Source organism: Mustela nigripes, chromosome 12 (assembly GCF_022355385.1).
Source record: "Mustela nigripes isolate SB6536 chromosome 12, MUSNIG.SB6536, whole genome shotgun sequence".
Classification (NCBI taxonomy): Eukaryota; Metazoa; Chordata; class Mammalia; order Carnivora; family Mustelidae; genus Mustela; species Mustela nigripes.
The window spans coordinates 156,951,903-156,978,956 of record NC_081568.1 but is presented as its reverse complement, the minus strand read 5'-3'; the positions used below and the strand labels follow the sequence as shown (position 1 = coordinate 156,978,956).

The 27,054-nt window shown below is 42.4% G+C and overlaps 1 protein-coding gene across 1 annotated transcript; it reads left to right on the top strand.

Annotated features, from left to right (window-relative positions):
- Window positions 1-2,701: 2,701 nt before the first annotated feature.
- On the top strand, window positions 2,702-26,579 carry TRIM58 (tripartite motif containing 58). The gene is made up of 6 exons (XM_059416744.1): window positions 2,702-3,150; window positions 18,106-18,201; window positions 19,309-19,539; window positions 21,541-21,563; window positions 21,659-21,759; window positions 25,776-26,579. Exons 1-6 carry the CDS (start codon window positions 2,728-2,730, stop codon window positions 26,363-26,365), a joined length of 1,464 nt encoding a protein of 487 aa, XP_059272727.1. The 5' UTR covers window positions 2,702-2,727; the 3' UTR covers window positions 26,366-26,579.
- The last annotated feature ends 475 nt before the right edge of the window (window positions 26,580-27,054 follow it).

Sequence of the window (27,054 nt, the reverse complement as noted above, 5' to 3'; positions counted from 1 at the left end):
TTTTTTTTTTTTTTTTTTTTTTTTTTTTTTTTTTTTTTTTGCTGTGGGGTGGAAGGAGCTTGGCTAGAGGAGATTGTGGATCCCCAGAGCTGAACCACACTCTGAGGCCCAGGGAGACCTGAGAGTCTTCAGGAGAATGACAAGGGACCCAGCTAGGAACGACAATATGGATGCCCTGGGGACAGTTAGGGGAGGTGAGCGTGGAGGAATATCCATAGAGGGATGATCCCATGCTGTTGGAGAAGACAGGACACCAATGGGGAGGAGAACTAGAGAAGAGGTACTGGTGAGAGTCAGGGTGGATTTGGAACGAGGCAAACTGAAAAGGACAGGTAAGACTCCAGGAGAGAGTGCGCCAAAATGAGGCCGTGTCCCCACAAGGACATGTTTTGTTCACCTTAGCAGAAAGATTGTGAGAAAATACAAAATTCAATTAGACCAACCCTATTAAACAAAAAAGCACCCAGGTGGTCACTTCTCCTGGCATTTGTAAACACAACAAAATCAAATTATAATCTGTTGCACTCGTTACCTGCAGAGACAGGCTCCAAGGGAAGGGTCTTTCTAAGAACAATGAGGGCACAAACTTCATTTCTCAGCAAGGAGTCTTGAGACAAAGCAGAGCTTAAACTCAGCTTCCCTAGAATCCTATGGGGAAGAACCACTGTCTGATGTCTGCTTGCTCACTCAGCCAGGGTTTTCTGGGTGTACAAACGGGCGTCGCTCTTCACGATACTGGGAACATAGCATTACATAAGGTGGAAAAAGCTCTCCTGCCCCATGGAGCTAAGCTCTGTGTGGCCATCCTTCTCCCACCTATTATGCCCTTTGCCCTTTTTGTTTAGGTGACCATATGTAGGGACTTGTGCCAGAGCCTGAACCAGATGTGTGGTGCCCATGAGTCTGACTTATCATTGAACTGCACTGTCAGAGGGACACCAACCATGTCCTCCTGTTTCAGAGTACGCTTGGCAGGCAGAGGGGGACACGGCCTTCTCGAAGCCCCCGGAGATAGAAAGGGACACAGTCCTCAGCATGAACCAGCCTCTGTGTTTGCACTGAGAATCCCGGCACCCTTCTGCCTTCTTCTCTGGCTTATCTCTGCTGCTTTGCCCACACTCATGTCTGTTTGCACTCAGAGAAATCTAGTTTGTTTATGAAACTGGCCTTGGGCAGATGACCTCGAGCCTTCAGATGGTGCCCAGCACCAAGCTTCAGGGCAAGCCCTGGTCCTTAGAATAAAGACCCACATGTGCTGAACAGGTGGCTCAGTAGGAGAAGCATAGGACTTGGGGTTCTGCTCAGGTCATGAACTCGGGGTTATAAAATCAAAGCCCTCCTCCTTGTTGGGGGGGTCCTCGCCCAGCAGGGAGTCTGCTGTACAGTCCCACACCCTCCACCCCTCCCCTCACTCTCAAATACATAAATAAATCTTTAAAAACAAATTAATAAGGGTCACAGACCTCATGGGAGCCCCAGAGACCTGAGTCATCTGCCCCCGCCTCTGACTGGGGGACCTTATCTCCGGCTCCTCCTCCTCATCTGGCCACACACAGCCCGCCTCAAGGGCTGATTCCTGCTGCCTCCCACCACAGTTCATGTGTGTGTGCCCTGCAGTCTCAGAGTGCTCTGTCCTAGGCTTCCCTTCCTGCTTGTTCCTTGGATGGCCCTTCTGTTGTTAGCCCAGAGACCACTGGGAGCCTCACCCAACCCAGCAGGCTAACTCAGAGTCCCCTCATGTTCCTATTGCTGCTGAGCTTTCTCCCAGCCATTACTCAGTGATTGCACAAGATCTCTTGATGCACCCTGAGGCTCCCTGGGAGCTGGTACATAACGCTTTGAACTTGCCCTTGTGTCTGGGCCTCCGGTAACCACAACATGTGTTGTGGTCAGATTGGATGACTTCGTACAGGCATTCACACCATCACTCCAAATTCAGCAGACCGGAAGTCACATTTTGCTCCAGGAGGGACCCTCCCTGCTTTTGCCACCTCACCATATTTTCCCAAACGGCGATCACATCTTCTCTTAGCTTTCTTCTGCTCCTTACTCACCTATCCAGGCATCACCACATAAGCCCATCTGCTCATGTCTTTATCCTGAGCTCAGTAGTGGAGGGTAAGAGGTTAAAGTTTGGCAAACACTATAAGAAATTATTATGCCATATAAGAAGGACTGGGTGGCTCAGGTGGTAAAGCGTCTGCCTTGGCTCAGGTCATGATCCCAGGTCCTGGGATTGAACCTCATATGGGGCTCCCTGTTCAGCTTTTCTTCTCTGCAGCTTTCCCTGCTTGTGCTCTTTCTCTGTCAAATAAATAAATAAAATCTACCCAAAAAAGAGAAATTATTTTGCCTTACAGGATAAGGAGGCTGTGGGGTAGTTCAGAAAAATAATGGAAGGACAGCTCAGGAATTCTCCCAGTGCCCTAGCAGTGAGAAAAGGAGTAGGGGCTCCATTCAGACATCATGGGACGGGTTCCCCTACACATGCCCAGTTCTCTGGCAACGCAGGGGGACCGGGGAAATGTGAATTCTGTCCTTATAACTGAGGGCTGGTATGTGACTTGTTGCCAGGAGGGGATCTGCTGGGCTCTTGAACTAGAGCCAGGGATGAAAGCCACGTTGTGCCGGCATCTCCGGAGGCTGTGTGCTCCTCCCTTCCAAGCCAGACGGTGAGCGCAGATAACTGGGCTGCGGAGGAGGGCCGCGCTGCATTAGCAGGCAGCCATGGCCTCCGGGGCACCTGGGGAGCGGCTGCGTGATGAGGCCCGCTGCCCTGTGTGCCTGGACTTTCTGCAGGACCCGGTCAGCGTGGCCTGCGGCCACAGCTTCTGCCGCAGGTGCATCTGCGAGTTCTGCGAGAAGTCCGCCAGCACACAGGGCGGACTGTACACCTGCCCTCAGTGCCGCGGCCCTTTTGGGCTGGACAGCTTGCGGCCCAACAGGCAGCTGGCCAGCCTGGTGGATGGCGTGCGGCAGCTAGGGCTGGGCACGGGGCCCGTGGGCATGCACCAGTGCGCGCGACACGGCGAGGACTTGACCCTCTTCTGTGAGGATGACGAGGAGGCCCTGTGCTGGGTCTGTGACACTACCCTGGAGCACAGGGACCACTGCACCGTGCCGCTGCAGGAGGCTGCCAGGGGTTACCAGGTGAGAACTCGGGCTCGGCAGGGCAAGGTACAGGAGGCCACCAGGGGTTACCAGGTGAGAGCCTTGTGCTCTCTGCAGGGCACAGGTGCAGAAACCCCAATGGGAGCAGCGAGGGCCATGCTTTAGGGGCAAACCCAGAGGAAAGCATCCTGACCTGAATGACTCCTCCCAGCTCTGCTCTCCCTCCCAGCTCAGTGCAAGCTGGGCCTCCTTGCCTGGCCCTATGGTGACCCCCCTGGGACCTCTGTTCAGGAGCTCGAATGCACCACTTCACCTGACCAGATCACTGGAGAGGGTCCCCTGTCCCTGAAGCCTTCCCTTCCGCAGCCCTTGGCTGCCATCCTGGCTTTGTTCTCTGCCATGCTAACATTCCGATCCCAGACTAAAGCTCTACTGTGGGAGGCCGGACTTGTCAGTGCCTGGAGTGGGGGGCAGGCTTTCCAGTGTGGTCTGGGTTACAGTTGTCCATCTTTACTGCCAGTGCCTCCTAAGCTGGTCAAATAATGTCCTGTTTTCCATAGTGCTTAGCTCCATATTAGTTAAAACTGTCACCAAAACAACCCTGGGTTCCACGCACACTAGCATCTTCCCAGTTGCACAGCTCTTATCTCCTGTAAGGCCTGCAGTAGAATCTGTCCCCTGAAGTAAAGATTCCAGGAGCTAAGTCCACTCAACACGCATTCCAGGACTGAAAACATGAGCAACCTCAATGAAGAGGGAACTAGTATTGGAGGAGTTGGCACCAGAAGGGGCATCTGTGAAACTCTAAAAGAATACCCCATACTGGTGCACTTCAAAAGCTCTTTGACATATTCTTTTTTTGTTTGTTTAATTTACTTTTTTTCAATTTATTTATTTTCAGAAAAACAGTATTCAATATTTTTTCACCACACCCAGTGCTCCATGCAATCCGTGCCCTCTAAAATACCCACCACCTGGTACCCCAACCTCCCAACCCCCGCCACTTCAAACCCCTCAGATTGTTTTTCAGAGTCCATAGTCTCTCGTGATTCACCTCCCCTTCCAATTTAACCCAACTCCCTTCTCCACTCTAACAACCCTTGTCCTCCATCATATTTGTTATGCTCCACAAATAAGTGAAACCATATGATAATTGACTCTCTCTGCTTGACTTATTTCACTCATAATCTCTTTCAGTCCGGTCCATGTTGATACAAAAGTTGGGTATTCATCCTTTCTGATGGAGGCATAATACTCCATAGTGTATATGGACCACATCTTCCTTATCCATTCGTCCGTTGAAGGGCATCTTGGTTCTATTCACAGTTTGGCGACCATGGCAATTGCTGCTATAAACATTGGGGTAAAGATGGCCCTTCTTTTCGTGACATCTGTATCTTTGGGGCAAATACGCAGGAGTGCAATTGCAGGGTCATAGGGAAGGTCTATTTTTAATTTCTTGAGGAATCTCCACAGTGTTCTCCAAAGAGGCTGCACCAACTTGCATTCCCACCAACAGTGTAAGAGGGTTCCCCTTTTCTCCACATCCTCTCCAACACATGTTGTTTCCTGTTTTGTTACTTTTGGTCATTCTAACTAGTGTAAGGTGATATCTCAATGTGGTTTTAATTTGAATCTCCCTGAGGGCTAATGATGATGAACATTTTTTCATGTGTCTGATAGCCATTTGTATGTCTTCACTGGAGAAGTGTATGTTCATATCTTCTTCCCATTTTTTGATATGTTTGCCTGTTTCGTGTGTGTTGAGTTTGAGGAGTTCTTTATAGATCCTGGATATCAACCTTTTCTCTGTACTGTCATTTGCAAATATCTTATCCCATTCCGTGGGTTGCCTCTTTGTTTTCTTGACTGTGTCCTTGGCTGTGCAGAAGCTTTTGATTTTGATGAAGTCCCAAAAGTTGATGTTTGCTTTTGTTTCCTTTGCCTTTGGAGACATATCTTGAAAGAAGTTGCTGTGGCTGATATCGAAGAGATTACTGCCTATGTTCTCCTCTAGGATTCTGATGGATTCCTGTCTCACATTGAGGCCTTTTATCCATTTTGAGTTTATCTTTGTGTACGGTGTAAGAGAATGGTCGAGTTTCATTCTTCTACATATAGCTGTCCAGTTTTCACAGCACCATTTATTGAAGAGACTGTCTTTTTTCCATTGTGTATATTTTCTTGTTTTTTCGAAGATTAATTGCCCATAGAGTTGAGGGTCCATATCTGGGCTCTCTACTCGGTTACACTGCTCTGTGTGTCTGTTTTATGCCAGTACCATGCTTTCTTGGTGATCACAGCTTTGTAGTAAAGCTTGAAATCAGGTAACGTGATGCCCCCAGCTTTATTTTTGTTTTTCAACATTTCCTTAGCGATTCAGGGTCTCTTCTGATTCCATACAAATTTTAGGATTATGTGCTACAGCTCTTTGAAGAATACTGGTGGAATTTTGATCACAATGGCATTAAAAGCATAGATTGCTCTAGGAAGTAAAGACATTTTAACAATGTTTATTCTTCCGATCCAAGAGCATGGAATAGTCTTCCATCTATTTGTGTCTTCTTCAATTTCTTTCAGAGTGTTCTGTAGTTCCTTGAGTATAGATCCTTTACCTTTTGGTTAGGTTTATTCCCAAGTATCTTATGGTTCTTGGTGCTATAGTAAAGGGAATCAATTCTCTAATTTCCCATTCTGTATTTTCATTGTTAGTGTATAAGAAAGCCACTGATTTCTGCACATTGACTTTGTATCCTGCCACGTTGCTGAATTGCTGTATGAGTTCTAGTAGTTTGGGGGTGGAGTCTTTGGGTTTTCCATCTAAAGAATCATGTCATCTGTGAAGAGAGAGAATTTGACCTCTTCATTACCAATTTGGATACTTTTATTTCTCTTTGTTGTCTGATTGCTGTTGCTAGGACTTCTAATACTATGTTGAACAAGATTGATGAAAGTGGGCATCCTTGTCTTGTTCCTGATCTCAACAAGAAGTTTGCAAGCTTTTTCCCATTGAGGATGATATTTGCTGTGGGTCTTTCATAGATATATTTGATGAAGTTCAGGAATGTTCCCTCTATCGCTATACTTTGAAGTGTTTTAATCAGGAACAGACGCTGGATTTTGTCAAAGGCTTTTTCTGCATCAATTGAGAGGACCATGTGGTTCTTCTCTCTTCTCATATTAATTTGTTGTATCACATTGATTGATTTGCGAATCTTGAACCATCCTTGGAGCCCAGGGATGAATCCCACCTGATCATGGTGGATAATCTTTTTAATGTGCTGTTCCATCCTGTTGGCTAGGATCTTGTTGAAAATCTTAGCATCCATATTCATCAGTGATATTGGTCTAAAATTCCCCTTTTTGGTAGGGTCTTTGCCTGGTTTGGGGATCAGGGTAATGCTGGCTTCATAGAAAGAGTCTGGAAGTTTTCCTTCTGCTTCAATTTTTTGAAACACCTCCAGGAGAATAGGTGTTATTTCTTCTTTGAAGGTTTGGTAGAATTCCCAGGGAATCCGTCAGGTCCTGGGCTCTAGTTTTTGGGGAGGTTTTTGATCATGGCTTCAATCTCGTTATTAGATATTGGACTATTCATGTTGTCGATTTCTTCCTGGTTCAATTTTGGGAGTTTATAGTTTTCCAGGAATGCATCCATTTCTTCTAGGTTGCTAAGCTTATTGGCATATAACTGTTGATAATAACTTCTGATGATTGCTTCTACTTCCTTGGTGTTCATTGTGATCTCTCCCTTTTCATTAATAATTTTATGAATTTGGGCTTTCTCTCTCTTTTTTTTTTGGATTAGTGTGGACAATGGTTTATAGATCTTATTGATTCTTTCAAAAAACCAGCTTCTAGTTTCATTGATACGTTCTATTGTATCTCTGGTTTCTACCTCATTGATCTCAGCTCACATCTTGATGATTTCCCTTCTTATGTGTGGAGTTGGTTTGATTTGTTGTTGATTCCCCAGTTCTTTAAGGTGTAGAGACAGCTGGTGTGTTCTGGATTTTTCACTTTTTTTGAGGGAGGCTTGGATGGCTATGTATTTTCCCCTTAGGACCGCCTTTGCTGTATCCCATAGGTTTTGGACTGAAGTGTCTTCATTCTCATTGGTTTCCATGAACTGTTTCAGTTCTTCTTTGATCTCCTGGTTGATCCAAGCATTCTTAAGCAAGGTGGTCTTTAGCTTCCAGGTGTTTGAGTTCCTTCTGAACTTTTCCTTGTGATTGAGCTCCAGTTTCAAAGCATTGTGATCTGAGAATATGCAGTGAATCATCTCAGTCTTTTGGTATCGGTTGAGTCCTGATTTGTGACCCAGTATGTGGTCTATTCTGGAGAAGGTTCCATGTGCACTTGAGAAGAATGAGTATTCTGTTATTTTAGGGTGGAATGTTCTGTATATATCTATGAGGTCCATCTGGTCCAATGTGTCATTCAATGCTCTTGTTTCTTTATTGATTTTATGCTTCAATGATCTGTCTAGTTCTGAGAAAGCCGTGTTAAGATCTCCTATATTAGTGTATTCATATTGATATGAATTGATATGACTCTTTATCTTGATTTACAGTTTTCTTAAGTACTTGGCTGCTCCCATATTGGGAGCATGGATATTTACAATTGTTAGATCATCTTGGTGTATAGTCCCTTTAAGGATTATGTAGTGTCCTTCTGTATGTCTGACTGCAGTCTTTAGTTTGAAGTCTAATTTATCTGATATGAGAATCGCTATGCAGGCCTTCTTTGAGGCCCATTGGCATGAAAGATGCTTCTCCATCCCTTCACTTTCAGTCTGCGTGTATCTTTAGGTTCAAAATGGGTCTCTTTTAGACAACATATGAATGGGTCCTGTCGTTTTATCCAATCTGTAACCCTGTGCCGTTTTATGGGTGCATTTAGGCCATTCACATTGAGAGTGATTATTGATAGATACGCTTTTATTGACATCGAGTTACCTTTGAAGTCTTTCTTTCTGTAGACTGTCTCTATATTTCTGTTCAATGCTATTCTTGGGATTTTTCCTCTTTTATAGAACCCCCCATAATATTTCCTGCAGAGTTGGATTGGTGATTGCATACTCTTTTAAGCCTTGCCGGTCTTGAAAACTCTTTATCTCTCCATCCATTTTTGAATGTCTGTCTTGCAGGATAAAGTATTCTTGGCTACATGTTCTTCTCATTTAGTACCCTGCCAACCCTTATATCTTGCCAACCCTTTCTGGCTTGCCAGTTCTCTGTGGACAGGTCTGACGTTATTCTGATGGGCTTCTCTCTGTAAGTAAGGAGCCTCTTTGCCCTGGCGGCTTTCAAGAGATTATACCTACAATTATAATTCCACAATTTGACTATCAGGTGTCGTGATTATTTTTTGGAATGTATAATATTGGGTGGAGATCATTCAGCTTCTAGTACATGAACGCTGGTTCCATTCGCGAGTTTGAGAAAATTTTCATGAAGGACTTGTTCCACTATATCTTCTAGACTTCTTTATTTCTCCTCCCCTTCAGGGATTCCAAAAATTCTGACATTGGAATGCTTCATGGCAGCATTTATTTCCCTGATTCTGTTTTCGTGGTTTCTAAGCTGTTTTTCCAGGCTTCCTCCTGATCCTTTCTCTCTATTTGTTTGTCTTCCAGATCACTAATTCTATTTTCTGTCTCAGCTACCTTAGCTTATAGAGAGTTTAGATTAGATTGGAACTCATTGAGAGCATTGTGAACCTCCTCCCTGGTAGCTTTAAGCTCTGCCCTAACATTGTGAACATCCTGTCTGGTGGCTTTCAGTTCGGCCCTAATCAATTCTGTTTGGTCATCCATGGCTTTCTCCAACCTAGCTATTGCCTGGATAATTGTTAGCCTGAATTCTCTTTCCGATATATTGTCTATGTTGATAGCCGTTAGTTCTGTTGCAGAAGGTCCATCCTCTGTATTTTTCTTCTGTTGGGCATTCCTCTTCCTAGTCATTTTGGTGGGACATGACTGAACAGATGTAGCTGGATGTATCAACTGTGGTGCAGTCATGGTGCACCCTGGAACACTTACGAGCAATCAGGATTCCTCACCCAAATTAGAGACAAAAGAAGAGAAAAAGAAAAAAAAAGAAAAGAAGAAAAAAAAAGAGAGAGACAGGAAAGAAAGGGAAGATGAAAAAGAAGATTCAGCCTAGATGGACCACAAGGTAAGGTTTATGATGTAGACAAACAAAAAGAGATAAAAAGACTGATACAAGTATATGACAAGAGAAAAAATATATATGTATGCAAATAAAGAAAGAACCTCGTCAAAAAGAACCCCAAATGTAAAATTTATATGCTATCAGGACAAACACAAAAAACACAGAAACACTGCTGGAAGAAGATGGGAGAGTTCTTATAAATTCTCAGTGTGTGCGAGGAAGGTTGTTTTGATTTTTCCTGGATGTATCTTTATATCTTTGTTAAAGGACTCAACTTTCCTAAGATAAAGGGGATTAAAAATTGGTTTACCTATAGAGGTAGTATTGATTGGGGAAATTCATATTCTATATGAATATTAGATGATAAAAATAAAAACGAATAAACTAGACTAAACTAAACTAAAATTTAAAAAGAGAATTCAAAAAATAAAAATGCAAAAGAAAAACATACGTGTATGTATCAAAAAGTTCTGGTTAGAAAGGTATTATGGAATTTGATGTACTGTACAACTCGCTGTGATGGTAAATAGGTTAAAAAATTACCTATGTAAAAAATAATAATAATAATAATAATGAACCGGTATAGTGGGAATGAGTAAACAATACAAGTTTTCCTATGAAGTAGTGGTTGTTCTCCTGTAGGTCTTTTTTTTTCTCTCTCTCTCTCTCTTTTTTTTTTTCTTTCCAGGTTTGTTTTCTGGGGGAGGGGCCTGTCACCTGGCTTGTCTGTCAATGATGTTTCCTGAGTTAAGTCCTCCTGCCCCCCTCAAGGGGGTGGGCTCTGAGGAAACTGGTTTTTTTCATGCTTTTGTTCTCTGGTGGTTTTTATGCTTGTTCACTTTTTTTTTTTCTCTCACCTTGACCGCCTTTGATGGTTTTTGTAGTTGTAGAGGAAAACCAACCGCACCCTGATCTCCCTCTCAGAGAGAAGCCTCAGTTTGGGTACAGAGCCTAAATAACTTCCCCCTTGGCCACTGGCAGAGCAGGTTCCAAGTTGCAGACCCTGGAGACGCAGAATCTTTTGCTTGTACCCAAAGCCAAGGCAATGGCAGCTCTCTGGGAGCTCCCGAATGCCAGAGAGGTTCCAAGAAGCAATTGCACACTGAGATTTTGCCACTGGCTCTGGCTGGGTGTCCCTGGCTTGCACACACCTCTTTCAGAGGCGGCGCGTGTCTTGGTCACTGAGAACGGGGCGCTGGTCCGTAAGCACCAGGCTGGGCTTTTGCGCACCTCTGTCAGGGGAGAGTTTGGGGCGCTCAGCTTAGGCTTTGAAACAATGTCGCAGGTCCAAGAGCACCGGCTGGGCCTTTGTAACTCTCTCAGTGGAACATGAGGAATGTGCGTGCGTATCTCAGGCTTTGTAGCAGGGCTCGCGCGTTCTGCCCACCGGTGTGACTCCCATCCCCTCACAGGAGCCAGTACTCACCCATTCTCTGGCGCACTGGCAGCTTGACCAAGACCTGGTTTCTCCCCTGCACTCTCTCTGCCTCAGCACCAGGGGAGGCTGTCCTGGGACCAGGGACTTAAGCCTCTATCCCTAGCTGCCCCAATTCCCACAATTTCCCCCCTCAATCCTTTGCTCTTTTGGAGTGCTTTCAACCAGTCTCCAAGTTAATGCTGGTCCCCAGACGCAGGGCACTCTCGCTCATATTGGGGTATTACTTTCCAACCAACCAGTCGCCTCAGGTGGCTCCCTCCCCCTTTTGTTTATCTTCCGATATCAGTCCTCCATTCCCACTCTGCTTGACCTGCCCACTGGCGTTTTCTGCCCCTGTAGAGATCCAGACATGTATAATTCTGATCTCAGGCTGATTTCATGGGTGATCGGAGTTCTTTGGTAGGTAATCAGCTCACTTTGGGGTACCGGCTGAAAAGGCGCTTCCTCCTACTCCCCCACCATCTTGTGTTTGTTTAATTTATTTATTTGACAGAGAGAAATCACAAGTAGGCAGAGAAGCAGGCAGAGAGATAGGAGGAAGCAGGCTCCCTGCTGAACAGAGAGCCCTATGTGAGGCTCGATTCCAGGACCCTGGGACCATGACCTGAGCGAAGGCAGAGGCTTTAACCCACTGAGCCACCCAGGCACCCCATCTTTGACATATTCTGATCACATTTCAATGCCCAATATCTAGAACACCCACTACCCGAAAGGAGATGGTAGTGGTCTTCAAGTCTTCACTCTACCTACGTGGTTAACTGAAGTATTGTCACAATGAGATACATTGTAAACATTGGACTTCCTCAACTTTATTATTATTATTATTATTATTATTATTTTAACTTTGATCCTTTTAAATCAAGGTTTTGGAATACTGCCCACCTCAACTTCCTTCTTGACATACCTGGAAACATCTCTTAGCTTTTCTTTCTTTCTTTCCTTCTTCTTTTTTTTTTTTTTCTTACTTTGGTTGTCATCTACAAGATCCAGCTGGTAGGTCCTTTCCAGGCACACTTTTGAAGTATGCTATTTCTGCTTTCTTTTTACCAGAAGTGACCTAAACGTAATGTGGATGTATGTAATATATCTAAAGACGTTCCATATATTTCAGTAATCCTTAACTAAATAGCAAATAAGTATCCATTAAACGCCTTGGCCTATAAGTCAAGACTTCCTAGGCCCTAAGTTCTGTTTTTACACTTCTTGTCTCAGCCAACCATGAAGTCCTTCAAAACTAACCTAATCACTGTTGTCCTCAAACAAGCTGCATCTTTTTCATCTCCTTGCTTTTTTAAAAACATTTTTAAAAATTTATTTTCAGTGTTCCAGAATACATTGTTTAGGCACCACACCCAGTTCCCAATGCCATACATGCCCTCCACAATACGCACCACCAGGCTCACCCAGCATTGCCCCCATTCCCCTCCAAAACCCCCAGTTAGTTCCTCAGAGTCCACAGTCTCTCATGGTTTGTCTCCCCCTCAAATATCTCCAGATCACTTCTCCTCTCCAATTCCCAATGCCCTGCACATTATTCCTTATGCTCACAAGTAGGCAAAACGGTATGATAATTGACTTTGTCTGTTGGAGTTATTTCACTCAGCATAATCAATTCAAGTCCCATCCATGTTGATACAAATGTTGGGTATTCATCCTTTCTGATGGAGGCATAATACTCCATAGTGTATATGGACCACATCTTCCTTATCCATTTGGCCATTGAAAGGCATCTTGGTTCTTTCAACAGCTTGGCGACCATGGACATTGCTGCTATAAACACTGGGGTACAGATGGCCCTTCTTTCGACTAACTCTCTATCTTTGGGGTAAATACCCAGTAGAGCAATGGCAGGGTCATAGGGAAGTTCTATTTTTAATTTCTTGAGGAATCTCCACACTGTTTTCCAAAGAGGCTGCACCAACTTGCATTCCCACCAACAGTGGAAGAGGGTTCCCCTTTCTCCACATACCCTCCAACACATGTTGTTACCAGTCTTGCTAATTTTGGCCATTCTAACTGGTGTAAGGTGATATCTCAATGTGGTTTTAATTTGAATCTCCCTGATGGCTAGTGATGATGAACATTTTTTCATGTGTCTGATAGCCATTTGTATGTCTTCATTGGAGAAGTCTCTGTTCATTCTTCTGCCCATTTTTTTTTTTTACTTTTAATTTTTTTATTTTTTATAAACATATATTTTGATCCCCAGGGGTACAGGTCTGTGAATCACCAGGTTTACACAATTCACAGCACTTACATACCCTCCCCAATGTCCACAATCCCACCCCTTTCACCCAAACGCCCTCCCCCCAGGAACCCTCAGTTTGTTTTGTGAGATTAAGAGTCACTTATGGTTTGTCTCCCTCCCAATCCCATCTTGTTTCATTGATTCTTCTCCTACCCACTTAAGCCCCCATGTTGCATCACCACTTCCTCATATCAGGGAGATCATATGATAGTTGTCTTTCGCTGCTTGACTTATTTCGCTAAGCATGATACGCTCTAGTTCCATCCATGTTGTCTCAAATGGCAAGAATTCATTTATTTTGATGGCTGCATAGTATTCCATTGTGTATATATACCACATCTTCTTGATCCATTCATCTGTTGATGGACATCTAGGTTCTTTCCATAGTTTGGCTATTGTGGACATTGCTGCTATAAACATTCGGGTGCACGTGCCCCTTTGGATCACTATGTTTGTATCTTTAGGATAAATACCCAATAGTGCAATTGCTGGGTCATAGGGCAGTTCTATCTTCTGCCCATTTTTTAATATGATTGCCTGTTTTGTGTGTGTTGAGTTTGAGGAGTTCTTTATATATCCTGGATATCAACCTTTTGTCTGTACTGTCATTTGAAAATATCTTCTCCCATTCCCTGGGTTGCCTCATTGTTCTTGACTGTTTCCTTGGCTGTGCAGAAGCTTTTTTTTTTTTTTTTTTTTTAATTTTTTATTTTTATAAACATATATTTTTATCCCCAGGGGTACAGGTCTGTGAATCACCAGGTTTACACACTTCACAGCATTTTTGATTTTGATGAAGTCCCAAAAGTTCATTTCGATTTTGTTTCCTTTGCCTATGGAGACATATCTTGAAAGAAGTTGCTGTGGCTGATATCGAAGAGATTACTGCCTATGTTCTCCTCTAGGATTCTGATGGATTCCTGTCTCACGTTGAGGTCTTTTATCCATTTTGAGTTTATCTTTGTTTCATTGTAAGAAAATGGTTGAGTTTGATTCTTCTACATATAGCTGCCCAGTTTTCCCAGCACCATTTATTGAAGAGACTGTCTTTTTTTCCACTGTAGATTTTTTCCTGTTTTGTCGAAGATTAATTGCCCATAGAGTTGAGGGTCAATTTCTGGGCTTTGTACTCTGTTCCACTGGTCTATGTGTCTGTTTCTTTGCCAGTACCATGCTGTCTTGGTGATCACAGATTTGTAGTAAAGCTTGAAATCAGGTAATGTGATGCCCCCAGCTTTATTTTTGTTTTTCAACAGCGATTCGGGGTCTCTTCCGATTCCATCCAAATTTCTGGATATTTGTTCCAGCTCTTTGAAGAATATGGTGGCATTTTCTTCGGAATGGCATTAAAAGTATAGATTGCTCTAGGCAGTATAGACATTTTAACAATGTTTATTCTTCCTATCCAAGAGCATGGAATGGTCTTCCATCTTTTTGTGTCTTCTTCAATTTCTTTCATGAGTGTTCTTATTTCCTCGAGTACAGATCCTTTACCTCTTTGGTTAGGTTATTCCCAGGTATCTTATGTTTCTTGGTGTTATAGTAAATGGAAGCGATTCTCTAATTTCCCTTTCTGTTTTTTCATTATTAGTGTATAAGAAAGCCACTGATTTCTGTACATTGACTTTGTTTCCTGCCACATTGCTGAATTGTTGTATGAGTTCTAGTAGTTTGGGGGTGGAGTCTTTTGGGTCTTCCATATAAAGAATCATGTCATCTCAAAAGGGAGAGAGTTAGACTTCCTCATTACCAATTTGGATACCTTTTATTTCTCTTTGTTGTCTGATTGTTGTTGCTAGGATTTCTAACACTATGTTGAACAAGAGTGGTGAGAGTGCGCATCCTTGTCATGTTCCTGATCTCAATGGGAAGGACGCAAGCTTTTTCCTGTTGAGGATGATATTTGCTGTGGGTCTTTCATAGATAGATTTGATGAAGTTCAGGAATGTTCCCTCTATCCCTACACTTTGAAGCATTTTAGTCAGGAACGGATGCGGGATTTTGTCAAATGCTTTTTCTGCATCAATTGAGAGGACCATGTGGTTCTTCTCTCTTTTCATATTAATTTGTTCTATCACATTGATTGATTTGTGAATGTTGAACCATCCTTGTAGCCCAGGGATGATTCCCACCTGGTCATGGTGGATAATCTTTTTAATGTGCTGTTGGATCCTGTTTCATGGCATCATTTATTTCCCTGATTCTGTTTTTGTGGCTTCTAAGCTGCTTGTTCCAGGCTCCTCCTGATCCTTTCTCTCTCTCTGTTTGTCCTCAAGATCACTAATTCTATCTTCTGTCTCAGTTACCCTAGCTTTGAGGGAATTTAGATTAGATTGGAACTCATGGAGAGCATTGTGATCCTTATCCCTGGTAGCTTTTAGCTCTGCCCTGACTTGTGAACATCATCTATGGTCACTCATTTCGGCCTTAATCAATTCCGTTTGGTCTTCCATGGCTTTCTCCAACCTAGCTATTGCCTGGATAATTAATAGCCTGAATTCTCTTTCTGACATATTGTCTATGTTGATTTCCATTAGCTCTGTTTCAAAAGGTCCATACTCTGTATTTTTCTTATATTGAGCATTCCTCCTCCTAGTCATTTTGGTGATATATGACTGAACAGATGTAGTTGGATGTATTGACCATGGTGCAACAAGGGGCACACTGGAACACTTCCGAGCAATCAGGATTCCCCACCCAAACAAGAGAAAAAAGAAAAGAAAAAGAAAAAAGAGAGAGAGAGAGAGAGGAACGAAAGGGAAGACAAAAGAGAAGGTCCAGCCCAAATGGGCCTCAAGGTAAGATTTATGAAATATACACACAAAAACAGACAAACAAAAAGATTGATAAAAGTATATGACAAGAGAAAAAAATTATATATATATATATATATATATATATATATGCAAATAAAGGTACAACCTCATCAAAAAGAACCCCAAGTGCAAGATTTATGTACTATCAGGACAAACATAAAAACACAGAAACACTGGTGGAAGAAAAAGATGGGAGAGTGGTTATATATTCTCAGTGTGGGCGAGGAAGATTGTTTTGATTCTTCCTGGATGTATCTTGTTATCTTTGTTAAAGGACTCAACTTTCCTAAGATAAAGGGGGATTAAAAATTGGTTTACCTATAGGGGTAGTGTTGATTGGGGAAAGGGGATTACTTTGAAGTTTAACTCTATATGAATAATAGAAAATAAAAATAAAAAAGGAATAAACTAAACTAAAATTTAAAAAAAGAAATTTTAAAAATAGAAATGCAAAATAAAAATGCAGGTGTATGTATCAAAACGTTCAGGTTAGAAGGTTATTATGGAATATGATTGTACTGGACAGCTCACTGTGATGGCGAATAGGTTAAAAAATTATCTATATAAAAAAATGAGCCAGATTAGTGGGAACAAATTAAAAATAAATGTTGTCCTATGAAGTAGTGGTAGTTGTTCTCTTGTCGTCTTTTCGTTTTTCTTTCCTGGTTGTTTTTCGGGGGGGGGGGGGGCCTGCCACCTGTGTTTTCACTCAATGATGTTCCCTGAGTTAAGTCTTCTAGTCCTGGTCAAGGGAGTGGGCTCCGAGGAATACGGTTTTTTCAGGCTTTTGTTCTCTGGAGGCTTTTATATTTTTTCACTTTTTTTTTTTTTTTTCCCCTCTCACCCTGACCGCTTTTGATGGTTTTTATAGGTTTAGAGGAAAGCAAACTGCACCCTAACCTCCCTCTCAGAGAGAAGCCTCAGTCTGTTCTTCTGTGGGTGTTGCAGAGCCCATATAAATTTCCCCTTGGCTGCTGGCAAAGCAGGTTCTGAGTCGTGGTCCCTGGGGATGCAGGATCTTCTGCTTGTACCCAAAACTGCAGCAGTGGTGGCTGTCTGGGAAGCTCCAGACTGCCAGAGAGGTTCCACGCAGTGATCGCACACTAAGATTTTTCCGCTGGCCCAGGCTGGGAGTGCCTGGTCTTTCTGTGTCGGCTTGTGCCCGGCTTGTGTGCACCTGTCTCAGGGGAGGCTGTGGGTCGAGCGTGGGTCTCAGGCTCTGAGAGTGGGGTGCATGTCTGAAAGCACCAGGCTGGGCCTTCGCACACCTCTGTCGGGAGAGTTGGGGCATGTGTCTCAGGATCTGAAACAATGGCGCCAGGCTAAGAGCGCTGGCTGGGTCTTTGTGCACCTCTCTCAGGGGAGGATGAGGGGCAGTGCATCTCAGGCTCTGTAGCAAGGCTCGTGCATTCTGCCATCTGGTGTGGCTCCTATCCCCTCACAGGAGCCAGACCCCATGCAATCTTGGGTGCGCTGATGGCTCAGGGGCCAAGACCTGAATTCTCTGCCACACTCTCTCTGGCTCAGTGCCACGGGAGGCTGTCCTGGAACCGGGGACTTAAGCCTGTCCTTAGCTGCCCCCATTCCCACAGTCCCCCACCCTCATGATCCTTTACTCTTTTGGATTGCTTTCAACCAGTCTCCAAGTTAATGCTGGTCCCCAGGACACTCTTGCTCATATTAGGGGTACTACTTTCCAACCGGTCACCTCTGGTGGCTCTCCCCCCCTTTTGTTTATCTTCTGATATCAGTCTGCCATCCCCACTCTGCTTTACCTGCCCACTGGCATCTTCTGCCCCTGTAGAGATCCAGACGTGTATAATTCTGATCTCAGGCTGATTTCATGGGTGATTGGGGTTCTTTGGTAGGTAATCAGCTCACTTTAGGGTACAGGTTGAAAAGGTGCCTCCTCCTACTTCCCCACCATCTTGTCCCCCTCTCTAAAATATACTTACCTTAATTGACTTTGTAATTGTGAATGTTTATTGCCATTCAATATTCTGCAGCATTCTATTTTGATACCATCATGTCAATATAAAATTCATCTTTCTCACTTTCCTATTTTTCACATTTGATAAGTTACTTCTACTATTTTAAATAATGCTGCAATGAACATACGTTTTGATAAATCCTGGATTATATCTGGCATTTGTATTTAAAAACATATTCATATTTTACTTGATCATTGATGAGGCTGAACATTTTTATGTGCTTTCCGGGGTCTGTTTTAGTTGAGCTTTGCATTTCCTGATATTCCTAGTTGATACGAGGTACTGAATTTGGGCATCTATAATGGGCTCAGCACATCTCTCCAAACAGGCAAAGCTCCAGATGGCCCTGGAGCTTGTAAGGAAGGAGATGGAGGAGACCTTCACTCAGGAGGCCAACCTGGGAAAGAAAACTGTCATTTGGAAGGTAAGGAACCTTGGGACTACTGACACATCCCAGTCTGCATCATTAAATTACTCTTCAAGCATCTTCCTTGCTGCACACTTTGGTTTCATTTACATGGTTGCTGTGGGGAAACACCTGGGTCATCTTGGATCATCACATCCCCTCAAATTATATTGTGTGTGTTCTTTATCTCTACCAGTACATCCTCAATCCAAATAATAAATATAGTTTTACTGATCTCGAGTGTGCTATAACTCACTGCTCCATTCCAGTACCTACAGAAGAGTCTCAGACTATCTTTACTAGTTTAAAACATGTGTGTATAAATGTATGTGTATTCATTGGAAAAATGACATAATAAATATTTAATAGGATATATATATATATGAAATATAGCTAATATTGATCATTCTACCTATAGGAGGACAATTTGAACTTTCAGCCTCTTGTCAGTAATCCATACATGTATCTTCTTTATTTTTACACTCCATCAGCTTTTTCGCTTACCTATTTACACACACACACACACACACACACATACACACACATAGTGGTTCTCAGTTTTCCACTGACCTCCTCCTCTTCTTATGCTATCTCTCTGTCAAATAAATAAGTAAAATCTTTAAGGTTTCACAGTTGCCATATTACTAAGTAATGTTCAAGTTTCTAATGTCTGAGACCTTTTTTTTTTCATATTTACAAATCAGGTCTCTGTAATCTCTCTTCATACTGATACAGTTGTTTTGACCCTGTTCTCATTCTAGTGACTACTTTTATGATGTATGTTAACGTCCTTGTGATACTTATTTTGCTCAGCAGTTTAACAGATATTTCATCTTAATCCCTGTACTCCTCTTGCCCCATAATTTAGATATGGTGGGAATCCTTGTGTGTAAAACTGTCTTGCCCCGGTGTCCATCGCAGGATGAGGACTCAGATCCAGCAGTCTCTCAGACTGTCCACCTGAGGGCCGCATGTCCTCAGAGCAGTGTCTGCTTTCTGTTGTTGATGAGAGGCAGCTCATGAGTGGACAGAGTTAGGGTGCCAAGGTCTCTGCACCTTGCTGCCCCTGCCTGGCCCACACCTGCAGCACCCCTGGTGGGTGTCTGCTTCCGTGTGTCACTCCAGGAGAAAGTAGAAATGCAGAGGCAGCGCTTCAGGCTGGAGTTTGAAAAATACCGTGGGTTTCTGGCCCTGGAGGAGCAGCTGCAGCTGCGGCGGCTGGAGGAGGAGGAGCGAGCCACCCTGCAGAGACTCCGTGAGAACAAAAACCGGCTGGGGCATCAAAGCAGGGCCCTGAGGGAGCTGGCCCAGGAGCTGGAGGAGAGGAGCCAGCGCCCAGCACTGGAGCTGTTGGAGGTGAGCCCTCGTCCCTCAGCGGCTGGGTCAGCATGAGGTGATCCCAGGCCTCTCAGCCAAGCCAGGGCCATGTGAGAGAACATGGTGACACACAGACACTTGCCACCACAATCCACTTGCACCTTCATACCTTTTAGGAAAAAGGACCCTTGACATCAGTTTGGAAAGCACCTGAATTCTAAGTCAGCACCAGAATGAGAGGAGACTCTCAAGAATTGTATAAGATGTTTCTTATACTTACCTTATTTTTATCTTAGAGACCAAAATGAAATATTTTTTAAAAAATAAAGTTAATTTGATATCTAACCTATAAGGTTATACAAAAATATGGATAGGCAATGCTATGTGGCCTGAAAAACAGTTTAAAATCTCCCAGTTAATCTGTCAATGTGCATAACCAATTCCAGAAGTCTTTGGCACCCCTTTTCTGTGTCAGTAGCTGAATGTAAGAATGAGGTCTTAAATTGTCCATCTTTATGTTTTCTGGTTAAATTTTGTGGCAAACATGAATTTGCTTGTCCATATTGCTTGGTGGGAAGGGCTTAAATAAGCTCCTTGCCATTTGCCCCAAGTCTGTAAGGGATTGTACAGCAAAGAGACAAAACAGGAAAAAAGGAAAATTCTTGTTTTTAATCGTGCATGAGGTCATCAAAATCCCAAGTGTATTGAGAAAGCCCTCGTTGATAATGCATGTGTATTATCATGACAGGATGCACGGCAGATTCTGAACGAAGTACCCCCACCCTCATCCACCCGCTGACCCTCAGATTCCACCTTGAGTTAGCTCCCAACGCTGAAACTGCCCTGAAATCTCCATATTCACTATCTTCACAGGTTACATAGTGGGCAGTTCATTAATGGAATGAACTTACAGAATGTTTTTATTGATTTTGTCTTAATAGTTCATTTTGTCTTCTATATAGTCATATATATAAGCAACACTTATATTTATTATTTTTTATTTTTATTATTAAAGTTGCTAAGCTTATTTTCATGCAAACAAACTGAGCATCAGAAGGGAAATAATTTCTGAATTTCAAATAGTAAATATACACAGAACTTTCATATTTTGCATAATGACATCCATCACCTTCTTTTACTATATTTCAAAACACAACATTGAGAAAAAGAATTTGTTAACAGAATTATACTACAAATCTTATGGAAAATTTTTTTCTATATTTATTTTCATTTTTATATCCACATTTTGCTTTCCTTCTCAGTACCAGTACGCAGCATTTTACCCCCAAAATGAAGCAGAGGCCAAAAACAAGGCCTGCCATCCCCATAAAAAGGAAAGGCAATTATCTTCCTGCCTTTGTGCCTTCTCAAAATTTATCTGACACTGTGACTATTTTTAGAGGGACAAGGAAAATATAAAGCAAGTGATTTATTTAAATAATGTCCTTTGAGATAAAACATTGGAATTAATTAGTAACTTCCTTTTTTATCCAATAAGGTAACAAACTCACCCATGAGTTCATAGCTATGGCGTGGTGGTTCAAAGAAAGAGGATTTTTTTTTTTCCACAGAGACATCAGGAGTAAAATTTTGGGGCTATACCTTTCTCCATCAAGCAAATATCTGGAGATATTTAAGGTCTTACAGAGGCATTGGGAGTAACATTTTTTGTCTATACCATTCTCTGTCCCCCAACTAAATTCTGGAGATATTTAAGGTCTATTTTTACCCTAGTTCCTTCTACATTTGTTACAGAACATAACTCTTTACTAATATATCCAAAAGCCAGAATTATCAATTCAGAAAACAGTTAAAGTGGTTGATACCATTGGAATTAACCTAAACTTGGTGTGGTCTGACTCCCCTGCAGTAGAGGCCAACAGATTTTAAAATTGTTGAGAGACACTCACATCTCCTACAGTTTTATGTTCATACTGGACCATGTCTGGTTATTCCTAAAGCAGGGTTGGTGGTTTGTGTCTGTCAGACACAGTCTTCAGCTATAACTCTCCCCTGCCTCTGTTTCTCCTTTCCTTCCAGGGTGTGAAAGGAGCCTTGAGCAGGTATATTCCTTTCTGAACCCGGGACTGGGCTAGGGAGGACAAGGATGCAGGTGCATGAACACTACTGAGAACTTTCACTTCTCTGACCTTCTCAGAAGTAAGGATGTCACACAGCCAGAACTGGAGCCTGTCCCCATGGAGCTGAGGACAACATGTCGCATCCCTGGGATGAGGGAAATGTTGAGGAAGTTCCAAGGTGGGCTGCGTCTTTGAGCTGGGACAACTGCAATGTCTATGTAGTGTTCAGGGATTTCTACGGTTTGTCACCATGCAGGTCAGGCTACAGTCACAGAACCCAAAGTTTAGTTTTGATTTTTAAGTTGCATTTATTTATTTAAGACAGAGAGTGGGAGAGAGTGACCCAAGCAGACTGTTCACTGGGGGTGGAACCTCATGTGGGACTTGATCTCATGACTCTCAGATCATACCTGAGCTAAAACCAAGACTGAGCCTCCAGGCTGCCTAGCAAAGGTCCATTTTTAGATGATGTCACTGGTTTACTAGGGATTGCAGACAATTTTGTTTCACCTTACCTCCCTCTGGGACCCATGCAGATAGAGCCCCACATCCCTTCTGTTGCTGGTGGCCCTGGAAAGGGTCAGGTTAGGGTGGATTAGGCACTGGTCCTAAGGGCATCCACACTAAAGTGGCACACAGCTTCCCTGAAGATTTTAAGGACTGCAGTGGGTCCCATGATCAAGCCAAGTTAGAAGGGGGACCGGAGAGAGCACCATGTTCAGAAGCAAGAGAACAGGGATATTTGTGTAAAGTCATAAAGGGTAGCAGAGTCCCTAACCCCCATTTAAGCTCCACTTAGTTATCACAATAGGCTTGAAAGTGAGGTTCCCAGCTTATTAGTTATGATATGAGTAACACTAATTCCAATGAATAATTATTTCCTTATTTATAAAATGCTGAAAAATGTATACGAATGTGAAAAAGCAATACAATGTATACTAATGTATACAAATGAGAAAAATATATACAATGTATGCAAATGTGAAAAAACAGTGCAATGCACACCTTGCACACAAACAAATTACTGGTTTCATTACTTAGATGGAAGCTTCAACCCATAATGAGAAAACCCATTTTAGCCCCCCTATTCAATGATGGGCAGATTAACAAGTATTAACCAAATGACTTCTTGAAATTTATTACACTCCCATAATCAGTGTCCTCATATTCCTATTTTTAATGAATCAAATAATTAATGGATCAATTCAATAAATGTTCTGTATTTTGTTCCACACACTTTTCTAAGTATTGAAATATATTATCTGGCAATAACAAAAAAAATCCTACAAATCCATAACTTCATGTTTTCATGTTGTACATATTTATGTAAATTATGCAAAATGCACAGAATGTTGGAATATTGACAGAATATTGGGAGAAAAAATAAGGTCAGGGTGGCCAAAAGTTTTCAGGTTAAGACATCTAATTTTGAATTTAATGATCAAGGAAGTCACCTTGGGGCTAACTCATCACATATCTGATGTGGAGGAAAACCTTTCAAGCAGCAGAAACAAGGAGTGCATAGGCCTGAGGCAGAAGTACAAAAGATGTATTCCAGGAGTGATGAGGAGATCTGTGTGGCTGGGGAGGAGTACATAAAGGCAGGGTCAGAGAGGCCAAGGGAAGTCCAGCTAGCACAGGATGCTCTGGGCAGGGCACTGGGACCAGGATGATTTACCTTCTGGTAAAACAGGAAATCCACGGAAAGTAGTAAATGCAAGAAATAACATGACTAGATTAATGTTTTGGAAGTCTTACTCTGAATTTGAATAAATTCAAAGGGGCAAGGCTTTCAGTGGGCAAAGCCATTAGGAACTCTTGTTATAATTCCGTCAGAGATGATGATGGTTCGATTAACATGGTAATATTACCCCAGGGGCTGAGATGTGGAGTGTGGACAGAATCTTGGTCAGATTCAGAGGTAGAACTGCCAAAATCTGCTGGGAGATTAGATGCACATTGTCAGAAAAAAAGAGACAAGTCAGAAATGATGCCAGAAGTTGTTTTTTACATAGACAGTTAAAGCTGCAGGTGTGGCAGAGGAAGGAGTTGGGTTTTGAATGTATCAATGTGGTGGTGTATGTTAAAAATCCAGAGTTTAATGTCAGGTAAGAAGATGATTCTGCAAATGCAGAGTTTTGGGAGAAAGGTCAAATGTAGAGACATGCATATGGAATCAGTAAGTAAATGAGTGGAATTGAATCAAAGCAATGATCCAGCCAGCCCAGAACACATTGAGAGGGAGCTGAGAAAGAAAGAAGTCCCGGTCCTGGAGCTATTGGGGGGAGAAGAGGGGGAAACCACCAAGGAGACCAGGAAGGAGTGATGAGTAGGGAGGGAAGGAAAGTGTGATGATCAGTGTCTTTGGGAAAGAGAAAGGAGGTTTTCCAGAATGCAGGGATTCTCAACAGCACTGAATGCTGCAGAAAAGTAATTTAAGCTGAACTCCAGTGACTACTAACCAGTGTGGAGGTCTTTGGGAATTCGCATTAGAGTACCATTATAGCGTGATGAGAAGCTGAGTATAGGAGATGATCCATGGCAACAGTGGCCTCTGGGAAACAGAGAGGATTTTGGAGGGGAGGGGGGCGTGGGGTTGGGTGAGCTTGGTTGTGGGTATTAAGGAAGGCACGTATTGCATGGAGCACTGGGTGTGGTGCATAAACAATGCATTTTGGAACACCGAAAAAATTAAACTAAATTAAATTTAATTTTAAAAAAGAAATAGAAAAAAAGGAAAGAGAGAGAGAAAGGTAGGGAAGCTATTGGGGATAGACCCTATTCACAACCATTTCACAGATTTATTTTCTTATAAATGGAACAAGGACATATGCTGGGGTGGACATGATGTGTAAAGACAACAGATATTGAGTAGGCCTAACACGGTTCCATGGAAACCCACCTGTCAGTCTGTTATGACCTCTAGATTTGGGAAGGTCACATGAACTCTGACTTTGAGTCTCCTCCTCTATAAAGTGGGGATGATACCAGTCAGCTTGAGGGTGGTTAAACAGGTGAGTAGGGATGATATAGTACATACATGACCCACTCAGGTTGCAATGTCAACATAAGACCCACAGATGTGGATTTACAGACAAATTTGTTATTATTATGATATTTTTAAAAAGCTATATTAATGAAATTTATCATTTTTAATGCTTCTAAAGAGAAGACACAGGCTACTTTCCATCCTTCCTCCCTGCAGAGATTTTACTCATAAATGGGTTTACTAATGTGCCTGAGTAAAATGTCACATCCATGTCCTGGGACTTCACAGTATTGGTATTGGTTTTCTATCATCATGTAACAAATTACCACAGAGTTCATTACCTAAATCCACCTGCATTTATTGGGTCATAGTTACATGGACCAGACATTTATGTGAGATGAGCTCATTTCTCTGCTTGGTTTTCACAAGATCCATATTAAGGTTTCAGCTAGGCTGGGCTCCTCTGCAGACCCTGGGGAGAGGTCCACTCCCAAGCTTATTCAGAAGAGCAGAATGTTGTTATGGCAGCTGTGGGACTGAGATCCCCGTGTCCCTGCTGGCTGTCTGCTGGAGGTCACTGGCCTTTCTCCTCATGTGGCCTCCTCTGTCTTCAAAGCCAGCAAGGGCACATTAGATTCCAATCTCTCTGACTCCCTGTTCTACCACCAGCCTGACAGCTGGAGAGACCTTTCTGATTTAAGGGCTCTTGGGATTAGAGGAGATCCACCCAGATCCTGTTCTTATCATAAAATATAATCATGAGAGTAGCATCAGGGGCTATAGATCATGGGGCCATCTTAGAATTCTGCCTACCAGAGTGACATAACATTGGAAGTGGTAGGTTTCAAGTTAAAGACATTTTCCTGTGATTTTGAGAAGAAAATAAGTAAATACAGAAGATCTCCCTAAGAGCACACAAGTACTCTGAATGTAGGTGACAGGGATCTAAATAATTGCACTGATGGTTCATCACGTCACCGACAGTTGTGTGTTTACTGGCGTAGTAATGAATCCCGAATGATGCAGAGGTAGCAATGAGAAGTCTACTAGTGACCTCCAGGGTCAAATATTACTTTGCTTTCTTTAGTACTCATTTGAGAGGGAAGAGTGAGGAGAGGTGAGGCTATTATATGAGATATTGTTCTTCCTAGGCTTTTACCAGTCTCCTCTGACCATTCCCCTGTCCCCCCGAATCCTTCCTACAGTTGATGTCAAGCTGGACCCCGTCACCGCGCACCCCAGCCTTCTCTTGACCGCCGATCTGCGCAGCGTGCAAGATGGAGAGCTGTGGAGGGAGCTCCCCAACAACCCCGAGCGATTTGACACATGGCCCTGTATCCTGGGTCTGCAGACCTTCTCCTCGGGGAGGCATTACTGGGAAGTCATGGTGGGAGACAGAGCAGAGTGGGGCTTAGGTGTATGTCAGGAGACCATGCCCAGGAAGGGGGAGACCACACCATCTCCTGAGAATGGGGTCTGGGCCATGTGGCTGCTGAAAGGGAATGAATACATGGTCCTTGCCTCTCCATCGGTGCCTCTCCTCCACCTGGACCGGCCTCGTTGCATTGGGATCTTTCTTGACTACGAAGCAGGGGAAATCTCCTTTTACAATGTAACCAATGGGTCTTACATCTACACGTTCAATCAGCTGTTCTCTGGTATTCTCCGACCTTATTTCTTCATCTGTGACACCATTCCTCTTACCTTACCATCTATGACAGACGTGGAGTCAGGAGACTGGGCGTGCAGGGGTCATCTTGACTCTGCTTCTAGTGTAAGACACGATTGCTCCTAAAATTCACTTCCTGAGGAGTTTATGCCCAGCAGAATTTCCTGGAGTGGAATGAGGATACAGATATGCTAGGCCCCAGCAAGTGCCCCCATTCAGACCAGTTCTTTAATCCTTCCTGCTATGGACATTTTTTTCCATCAGGATAAAACAGAAAATATTAAATATTTATATTTGGAGGAAAATTGTAGAATACACATATATTTATAATATGTAAATATATTAGAAATAAGCATATAAATATATATTACATATAATATATATATAATGTATATTTATATCAAATATAATTATAAATTATACATTATTTGATAAAATATACATTTATATATAATATATATAAAACTTATATATATTATATTTGATAATATAATTATATTTGATAGAATATAGAATAGAATTATATTTGATATAAATATACATTTATATAATATATATATAAAACTTATATATATAAAATTTATATATGTTATATAAATGTATATTTATATCAAATATAATTATAAATTATATTTTACATATATAAATATACATTTATATAGATATATAATGATTATATACATATATTATGACATATATAAATATATATTCACACATGCTTTATAAATAAATTATATATGAATAATAAATATATATATTTAATTTTGTAAGAGATGATTTCTACAGCTCACGTGGAACTTGAACTCATTACCTGA

Excerpts from the sequence above, each read along its gene's own strand:
- TRIM58 (XM_059416744.1), top strand. The coding sequence starts at position 2,728 with ATGGCCTCCGGGGCACCTGGGGAGCGGCTGCGTGATGAGGCCCGCTGC. Across the intron at positions 21,564-21,658 it reads GTGAAAGGAGCCTTGAGCAG|AAGTAAGGATGTCACACAGC; the intron begins GTATATTCCTTT and ends TGACCTTCTCAG. Across the intron at positions 21,760-25,775 it reads AATGTTGAGGAAGTTCCAAG|TTGATGTCAAGCTGGACCCC; the intron begins GTGGGCTGCGTC and ends TCCTTCCTACAG.